The 10,234-nt window shown below is 46.2% G+C and overlaps 1 protein-coding gene across 4 annotated transcripts in view; it reads right to left on the bottom strand.

Annotated features, from left to right (window-relative positions):
• FZD3 (frizzled class receptor 3) overlaps positions 1–10,234 on the bottom strand; it is a 46,396-nt gene that overhangs the window by 755 nt on the left and 35,407 nt on the right. For 2 of the 4 annotated variants that reach the window (XM_027904475.1, XM_027904476.1), the window contains exons 5-7: positions 2,990–3,138; positions 1,331–1,564; positions 92–305 (exon numbers count right to left, since the gene is read on the bottom strand). In XM_027904475.1, coding sequence (XP_027760276.1) covers positions 92–305; positions 1,331–1,564; positions 2,990–3,138 — 597 coding nt within the window. Of the gene's footprint in view, positions 1–14; positions 306–1,330; positions 1,565–2,989; positions 3,139–10,234 lie in introns of those variants that run through there. The other 2 variants (XM_027904477.1, XM_027904473.1) reach the window with 2 other exon arrangements.

Genomic DNA, 10,234 nt, shown 5'->3' with positions numbered 1-10,234 from the left:
AAATTCAGCACCTGACGAGAGGGTGATAATACTGAGGGAGGGGCCACGAGCTGTGCAAACCACCCCGAGCTGTCGGAGCGCTCGTCCCGGCTCAGGCGCTGGTGCCATCCTCCTCGATGACGCGGTTCATGCTGGTGCCGTGTGTGATGTGTGTCATTGGGTTGCTGCTGAGGTCCCTGATGCTGCTGTGCCGTGACTGCTCGTTCAGCCGGTGGGAGCTGCTGTGCCTGGAGTGGTCGGTCAGTCGGGACATGCTGCCGTGAGGTAGTCGTTCCTCCACGCCCCTGTAGCTGCAGGGAGTGTACCTGAGTCGGGGGAAACACAAGGACAGTTATTGCCGTCGTTGCCGCCTCGCTCGGGGCAGAGGGTAAACAGATCTCACCAACCCTCCGCTCTGGGGAGGAAAGTCCTTCCCCCTGCTTAGCTCAGTCGTTCGGCTCGCACAGCCCCGGGCAAAGCGTTTCAGCTCCTCTCACAAGGGTTCTTAACTCAGTTCTTACTCCAGCCTATTGGTAATTAGGGGAGTAAATCACTTGGCGGTAAACTGCGCTATAAACCTTAACCCCACCTCAGGTCAGAGCGGGCAACTCGGGCTCTCCTTTGCTTCAGCGGGGCCAGGGCTGTTTAGAGACACAAAAATCGATTTGCAACGCAGACCAAACCAGCCACAAAATTACTGAGCTGATGTCGGGACAGGTCTGGTTTTCCACGTGCTCCACGTGCAGGAAAACCAGCACTGGACACAGCCACGCTGTGTAACTCATGGAGACTTGCGTGGACTCTGGAAATACCGTCTTATTTTCCCTCTCTCCAATCCAGACTCTAACAGGGAGAGGAGATGCAACAGAAGAACATCCAGTTTTAGTACCACGGTGGCCACACAGGCAGGGGAGGGGCCTCTCCAATCTTCTACACCATTTTCCCAAGGAGACTGGGGACTCCCAGAATCTCAGGCTCTGGGAGAGCTAGGGGTGTCCATCCTGGAGAAGAGAAGGATCCAAGGAGAGCTTGGAGCCCCTTCCAGAGCCTAAAGAGGCTCCAGGAGAGCTGGAGAGGGACTTGGGACAAGGGATGGAGGGACAGGACACAGGGAATGGCTTCCCACTGCCAGAGGGCAGGGACAGATGGGAGATTGGGAAGGAATTGCTGGCTGGGAGGGTGTTGAGGGTCTGGGCTGGAATTCCCAGAGAAGCTGTGGCTGCCCCTGGATCCCTGGCAGCGTCCAAGACCAGGTTGGCCACGACCGGGCTCTGGGACTGGCTGAGCTTTCAGATCCCTCCCCACCCAGGCCGTTCCAGGACTGCAGGTGTTTTAGGGCCACACATCGTACCGTCCGTCCCGCGAGCGGTGCAGGCTGCCGTGGTAGCTGCTCACTTTGCTGTGCACGCTCCCCGCCTTGCTCCTCTGGTCGTCCATCATGGCCAGCTGGGTGGAGGAGGCGTGGGTCGAGGTGCCCTGCGTGGAAGTGCCCCTGGACTTTCGGATGATGGGGGTGTTGGGATCCCTCAGGAGGGACTGGGCGAAGTCCGGCTCCTGCAGCACTTGGCGACTCTCGTTTACAACTCTGAGCAAGGCAAGCAGTTCGAACAATTAACGCTAATTGCGGCGGTGTCGGGGGCGATCGCAGCGCTTGGAGCTGCTTTTACAAACAGAACGAGCCCGGCGCAGCTCGGCAAATCGGCCCCCGTGTTTGCATTGTCGTGTCCCTAATTGCCTCATTTTGAAGCATCTCTCTGGATCTGGGTATTTTAGCGAAGTTCATGTTCTTGAATCCTTCCTAATCCCGCCCCGTGCCTGCCCCTCCAGCCTGGACGTGGGAACGATCACAGCGTTTGCGGGGTTGTTCCAAGAGAAATCCCTGGGATAGCGCCGCGACCCGGCAGGCTCGGATTCAGTTTAGAACACAATATTTATTATGAAAACGGCTCCTCACGGCTGCCACCCCACCTTGGCCTAAATTAACTTCACCCTCACAAAAGCTCCAAGACATTCTAATTGTCACTTTTATCAAGCTGCACTTCAGCTCTAACGCACAGTGGAAATCAAAAGCAAGAGACAGATTCTCTTAACTGCCACCACTTGTGTTTGATTTCCATTTAAAGGTCTGGTCCGGCTGAATGGAAAAAAACACATTTATAAATAAAACCTTTAATTTCCACCTCCCTCTATAAAGTGGCAGAGTAGTTGGGGTGTTCACCTGAAACCTGAATTCTTGCTAAAAAAATATTTTGAAGGCAGAGGAATGTCGATTCGATTCTGGGATCAAATTATGGAAAAAATAAGGAATTTTAGGTTGGTTTTTTTTTTTTTTTTTTTTGAGCTGTTGTTTGCCCAGTCCTCCCTCACTCCCCTTTGGATAGTGAGAAGTTTCTAACAAAACTGTCCCTTTTTTCAAGTATTTTCAAATCCCTTGTGCTATAGTTAACTTATATATGTATAAATATGTTATATGTTATATATAAAATATGTATAGATTATCTACATATAAAAATATGTTAAATGTTATACAAAGACATATAAATATGCATACATATTATCTACATACAGATTTATAAATATATATGTAGATAAATATGTGTTTTAAATGACAGGCAGGTGCAGTTACATTCTCATGCACAAGTGGTCTGCCACAGAAATTTTTATTTAACGATGAAGACCAAAAAACTCTCAAGAACCCAAAAGTCTACCCTGACCACAACACACTGTGGCAGAGGAAGGAAAAAAAACCCAAACCCTAACGTATAAATATGAGAAGATAACATATTTGTTACCTCCATATACACAAAGTTAAAGGAACAAGTAATCTTCAAAATCAACGCGTTATTTTTTATTTAGAAATAAATATCTGCTTTATGTGTGAAGTGGAAACATGGATTGTTTTTGTGTCCTGTAGTGCCTGCTCAAAAAAAAAAAACCAACCATAATATTCCTCCAGGACTATGAGGGCAGAAGTGATTTGCCAGCTGATCCCCCAGCTTCCCCCACTCACTCTTTTTTCCTGCGCCCGTGGAAGAAACTGGCCCACTCAAAGCAGGTCTTCTTGCTCCCCACCCAGAACACGGAGGGAATCCCGACCACCAAGGCCATGAGATACTTCATGAGGAACAGGATCAAATCCGGGCGGCTCATCTGAGGCACCTGGCGAGAGAAAAGGAGAAAAAGGGGGATTCTCCAACCCATCCTAACTCGCTCTTCCATTTACAAACTCATTTAAACCAACTCCCCCTGCCCCGAGCCAAAGCAAACACTGTCAGGGCTCCTTTGTCCCTGGAGCTCCACGGACCATGACCGAGCCCGGTCCCGCCTCAAACAAAAGGCTCAACTGCTGTGAGGTCTTGGCCTTTTATCTGTGTTTCTGGTCCTTTTGTCCGTGCCCTGAATAACTGTGAAATATTTTCTAGCCTACCAATCATAAAGACTCGTCTCTTTGACGGGGGGGTTAACCTATATAGGGCCAGGTGCTGCGGGTGCCGCTGGGAAAAATCCCCCGTGGAACACTCCGTGGAAGCTCAACGCTGATCCTTTACTCCTTGGCCTTAAGTGGTTGGTTGGTTACATCCTCTTTCCCTCCCTTGGGAACTCGAGGCACCAGCGAGGTTCATCTGCCTGACTCCTACCAACTCACCAAAACCCCCTTTCTTCGGGGAGATCAACTCGAAAACGCTCACGAGGCCTATTCTGGCCAACGTTTTGATGCACAAAAGGGTTTGTTTGGGAAAGACGCGGAGGAGACGCAAAGATATTCCTTCTGGGAAGGCCTGTAGGGCAGCTGTAAACCAAACAGGCATCCAGGGGCCTTCTTGAAGGGGTGACTCAGCTTGAAAACCGAACCTTCGACGACGGAGAACTTTGGGTTTAAGCCTCAAAGGCACCACCTCAAAGGCACTGCAGAGGAAGAGAACAAATTTCTGCTGGTGGAATTAAGTCCTCTAAAAGCACCTGTGTGGCTCACGTCACTGTGACCACAGAATTCCAGCAAAGGCTGGGAGAACTGGGATAAAGGCTGAGAGAGCTGGGATTGTTCATCCTGGAGAAGAGACGGCACCGGGGTGACCTCACTGTGGCCTTCCAGGACCTGAAGGGGCCTCCAGGAAAGATGGAGAGAGAAACTATTTACAAGGGTCTGGAGGGGCAGGACACAGGGAATGGCTTCCCACTGCCAGAGGGCAGGGAGAGGTGGGAGATTGGGAAGGAATTCCCAGCTGGGAGGGTGGGGAGTGGCTGTGGCTGCCCCATCCCTGGAAGTGTCCAAGGCCAGGTTGGAGCAACCTGGGATAGTGGGAGGTGTCCCTGCCCATGGCAGGGGGTTGGGACAGGCTGAGCTTTAAGATTCCTTCCAAGCCATTCCATGACTCTGTGTCCTCAAACACCCCCCCTAAACGGACTTGGGATTCAGGAAGAGCTTCCCCTGCTTTTCATCACAGGTGAGGGAAAGCAGGTCGGAAAACCACCATGAGCTGGGAAATGTCGCTCTGTGAGGAAAAAGTGAGGCTGGAATGCTTTGTGCAGCCCTGGGAATTCGGAGGGGTGTAGAGCAGGGCCGGCAGGAGGGCAGGGAACAGCCAGCCCCTCCTGCAAGAAGAAGGGAAGGACGAGAAAGCAGGGAAAAAAATAACGGCTACATAACATGAAACAGCTAAACACTGAAACGTGGGGGGGAAAGAACATCTGGAGGGATTTAAGCTGAGCAATGGGAAAGAAATAGGACTGCAGATCGTGAGGGAATGTCATCCTCACGGGAACAGGGTTTTGGAACAGCCTCCAACATGAACTGGAACTGGGGGGCATCTTTTAAGGCTGAGTGTTATCAGTTCATGAAAGGTGTTGACAGTGAGTAAGAGCTTCCCTCTGATCCTCTGAGCCTGTTTTAACATAAAAACACAGCCACAACCTCCTGGAACAGTATCAGGGACCATTTTTTCCCCCCCAAAAACTGAAAATCTGAATTCAGTGCAGTCCCTGTGCCGAGAGGATTTTCCGGAAATGTTCGCGCCCCGTGGATATTCCAACCGTTTAGTGCTGAGGGGCAGCACAGCTTCTACGTGCACCAGTGAAAATATAAGGATAATTGGATTATTATTGCACATTTTTTAATATTGTCACCACTGCAGATGGAAAACAGAAGCGTAGATATTAATGAGCATTATTAGAAGATTTTCTCAGAGCTCGCCATCCACCCCTGCCCCAGAAAACCCACCAACATCAACGGGTCAAACAGATCTTCCTGCACTTGCCACCATTTAACCAGGGCAAGTCTGAGGGGGTTTTTTCGGGGTTTTGTCACTCAGGGAAAAAAAAGAAAAAAAAAAAAAAATTGACGACTGGCCAATTGAAAAATCACCCAACAAAACCGAAGCTCTCAAAAACTAACCTCGTTATTTCGCATCGTGCTCACGTGGCATGAAGTGGAATAAGTGGTGAAATTCATCATTTCCTAATGAAGCCGATGTTCAGGTGTATTTTTTAAATCTACGTGCATAATGCTTGTCCACAGGGCCAAGTCTCCCCTGGCAGAGCTACTGCCCTGAAGGGGCAATTTAATTTGATTTTTGCATTAAGAATAAAACCACCAGTTCCAGCACTAAAAACTCTCAGTTGCACATTGTATTACTTCCATGGGGATACTGCAATAAATCACTTTATATCAACACTTCTGGCTCAGTTTATTCACTCTGGGTGCCACAAATAATTCCAAGCAAAAATATAAAGGAGATTTTCGCTTCTTTACTGCAAAGCTATTTAGGAAGAGTCAAAAATACGACTTAAAACAGTGAAGTTGTTGCAGGCTTGGACAGGGTTAAATACAATTCCAGCACATGGAATCATGAATTCACCTGGAATATCTAAACTCCATGCATCATCTAAAATACAAAATATATTCCAGTGATCTGCTTTGGGTCTTTACTTATAGTAAATCCCCACTGGCAGGGAATATAAGGTTGAAATATAACATAGAAATATAATATAGAACTATAGAACTATAATATAGAAATATAATATAGAAATGTGGTATATAAATATAAATATATAATAGAGAGACATAATATAGAACTACAATATAGAAATATAATGCAGAAATATAATATACAGGGGATAAAATAGATAAGGAATATATAGGGAACATAATGTTTAAGTTTCAGCAGCACTTGCGCTATTTTAAACCCACTTTAACCCCGTTTTCAACCCCATTTTTATACTCAGCTTTTAAAGCTCAGCTTTCCCACTGCTATTTGTGCCTCCTGAGAAAATCCAGGTAACTGGGACTCGCAAGGAGAGCCTGGAGCAGCTGGAGCAACAACAGCAGCAACTCCAGCACTACGTCACTGGATCTTCCTCTTCCCAACAAATTCCCTGTCCAGCACCAAATCTTTGCCAGAATCCAACACATGAGACCTCAGTAATTTTTGGGGGGGAACACTTGGACAAAAAGCTGCTGCTGTGACATAAATAATCAGCATTTTTATGTCCACAACTTGCTGCACTGAAGGATTAAAGAAGGAGACACAAATGCTCCATGAAATTCCAGGAACCACGTTGGAAGATGACACCGAAAATTGGGTAGGTTTCCTGGTTTCTATTTATCTTCTTGGAGAGAGGAGACGATGCAGGGAATAGTCAGTAACTGAGACCCTGAGGTCTCTGGTGCTGTCCACGCTTAGGGAACAAAGTCACTTCATCCGCTTTCCGCTCCTTAAAAATTCAGGATGAGCTTTAATAAATAAGGCCCCTTCTGACCCAAACCATTCTGTGCATCTAAAAAAAGGGTGAGCACCATAAAAATGACATAAAATCATGACTGTAACTTTTCTGGGCACAGATGGAGCCAAGCGAATCCCGTTAAAAAAGTGATTCCATGGGTGGGAGTTCCACTGCTGGATGCAGCCAATGAGGGAAAAATCCCTTTAAAGCCAATCCCACAGGCTGCACTCCCATTATCACCTGAAACAGTAACTGTGAACATCTACTTTAATTTAATTCCATCATTTCTGGTGTTTCCCACTTGGCACCTTCCTTCATGTCCGAACCTCAGCTCTCCCCTCATCGTCACGTGCCAAAAGGCTTTCAAAATGCCTCAAAAAGCTCAAATCCAGGGACGAATTTCCCCTGGGCCTCAAAAACCTGGGATAATACCTTTTCCTTCAAATAAAAACCTGCTTTCCAAGCGCCCTGGAACACCAGGAGGTGCCTTTCCATGAGGGCAGACGTCGTTGAGGACACAAGGCCAATGTCCTTGGAGATGAGAACCTCCCCCAGAGGGATGATAATGCTGGGGTAATTCTCTTTTTTCCTTCCCATCCCACTGTTTTCCTGGAGGTGCAAGAGGGGCTCGTGCACGAATTTGGCAATTTTGTGGAGTCACAGAATGGTTTGGGTTGGAAGGGACTTTAAAAGTCACCTAATCCATCTCATATCATGGGCAGGGACACCTTCCACTAGCCCAGGTTGCTCCATGGGAATCTAACCTGGCCTTGGACACTTCCAGGGATCCAGGGGCAGCCACAGCTTCTCTGGGAATTCCAGCCCAGACCTTCAACACCCTCCCAGCCAGCAATTCCTTCCCAATCTCCCATCTGTCCCTGCCCTCTGGCAGAGGGAAGCCATTCCCTGTGTCCTGTCCCTCCATTCCTTGTCCCCAGTCCCTCTCCAGCTCTCCTGGAGCCCCTGCAGGCTCTGGAAGGGGTTCTCAGCTCTCCTTGGACCTCAGTGTTTTCCTTTAATCACTTGGAGCTGCATCCCACAGGATTTGTCTGCTGGGAAACTGAGAACCTCAGCCTGGAGTCATCCCATCCAGCTTCATGGAATCCCAGAATCCCAGAAGGGTTTGGGTTGGAAGGGACCTTAAAGCTCACTCAGTTCCATGGGGCAGGGACACCTCCCACTATCCCAGGTCGCTCCAACCCCACCCAGCCCAGCCTTGGACACTTCCAGGGATCCAGGGGCAGCCACAGCTTCTCTGGGCAACCTGTGCCAGGGCCTCCCCACCCTCCCAGCCCAGAATTCCTCCTCAGTGTGCACCTCCAGGCCCTCAGAGACATCCAGCTAACACCAGAAACCGGGCATGGAGATGCAGGAGCAGGTTGGGGTTGAGGACTCCTCGTCCCGCCCGGTGCTGCTCCGACACGTCCTGGGAGCACCAAAACTTCACCCAACAAGTCCTGGCCGGTACCAAGAGCCCAGATGTGACAGTGGGATTCCCATAACCCAGTTTTTCCCCCCACTCCCATCTGCTGGGCCGGTAGAGTTTCCCTCAGAGAATCCAGGACTCCAATGGCTTGGAGGCACCGCCGCCCTCACGGAACGCACGGCGGCAGCTGCTCAGGAAGGAGGTTAAAAACATCAATTTCCACATTCCTCCCGGGAAAAACAACACTTCTCCGCAGGAACTGTGTTCATTTAAATGCTTATGTAACTAATTCCCGAGGATTTTCCCCTCCTGCCCCCGGATGATCAATCACAGCTGCTTTTTTTTAGGGACAGAGACCGGCGGCCTCTTCCCGGGAAAATGCGCGAATCCACAAATTAATGAGCTGGCTGTGGATGTGGAATGAGGGCCCAAACACAACACCTGCCCCCCTCCTCTGGGGCAGGGGGCTGCAATAATGCTGATCATTTGATATTTCCCCACGGGTGGAAAGCAATGAAATTCAAATTAACCCGTCCTTTGGATGAAAATGGGAAAAGTGGGGGGAAAGACCAAAGGGAATCTGATCTGAGGGTCTCGCCTTCAGAGCCATTTCCATCACTGTCATTGCTCTGAGACTTTGATTATATCCATATATAATTATATATATATATATATAAATCTATAAAACATATAAATATTCTATAATTAATATTATATAAATATATAAATATAATATAAATATATAAATATAATATAAATTAAATAATCATGTATAATTTTATAATTAATACTCTAAAATTAGAATTAATATTATATAAATATAGAATTATAATTATAATACTACATATAATTTTATATAATTTTATACAATTTATATAATTCTATATTTTTATAATAATCTATAATAAATAAATACTTTTTAATATATCCATATATAATTTATTCAATTATATATAATTTATATAATTAAAATTTATATACTTTATATATAATTTTAAATAATAAAATAGATACTATAATTTATGCCTAATTTTATATAATAATTATATACATATTTTATATAATTATCATAAAATTATATATACCTATATATTATATATATAATTTATTATTACATATAATTATTATTTTGATATTATATTATTATATTATTATGCATTATATTATATATATTACTATATATACCTATGATATATATTATATATACTGAATTATATATTATAATATATATTATATATCATAATTATATAAATAAATACATATCTATTATAAATAGTGTTTTTCCCAGTAAAATGTAGTAGGATTTGTCGCTGTAAAATAAATTACTATTGAAACCTTGCTTGTTTTAACAAGCAAATCCTTGGTACTGCTCTGGCCCCTCTGCAAGACTTGGGCCGGTAACGATTTCAAACCTAACCCAACCCAAAAAATAAATAAATAATCGGTAATAAAAGCTCCTAAAATTACTATATTTTAATGGGAAACAGGCTATTCCAGAGGAAACTTATTGACCCCAGGAGCTGCAGATCCTTCTCTCCATGCCCAACTCACCTAAAACATACATTTTTTCCCAAGAATTTTATCTAAGTGCCTAAAAAAATATGACCCTTCCAAACACCTGCCTCCACAGCACATTTAAAAACCACATTTAATTACATTTCAGAAGAATTTCTCTTGAGCTCCTCTGGCTTGTTGTGGGACAGAAATATATGGGAGCAGAATGAATTCAGGGAAGGACAGCACTGGTTTCACCAGGAGTCGGGGGAGACACGGTGGAATCTCATAATTTACCGGAAAAACAGCCTGGATAACGACCCACACGAGGTGAAGGCGGCATTCCCTCATCCATCTCCTTCCTGCTTCAAAAGGGATCCCAGAGGACAAGTAAAAAAAAGGTCTTGAAGTCTTAATCACTCCAACTCCTTCCCGCCAGGCCCTCCATCAGTCACTGCCAGCGGGGAGCTCTGCCCCGGCATTCCCGGGATGGGAAGGCACGAGGACGCAGCTCCATCTCACAGGTGTCTCAAGGCAACCTCAGGACAGGCTGTTCCACAGCTCCCGCTGGGAAAACACCCCGTTCCTCGGGGAAAGCCGGATCCCCACGGAGCG

Source organism: Empidonax traillii, unplaced genomic scaffold (genome assembly GCF_003031625.1).
Source record: "Empidonax traillii isolate 1590-97213 ecotype Southwest subspecies unplaced genomic scaffold, ASM303162v1 scaffold1060:size1239554, whole genome shotgun sequence".
Lineage (NCBI taxonomy): Eukaryota > Metazoa > Chordata > Aves > Passeriformes > Tyrannidae > Empidonax > Empidonax traillii.
Note: the sequence above shows the minus strand (reverse complement) of the source record. Positions and strands in the feature narration are given on the sequence as shown.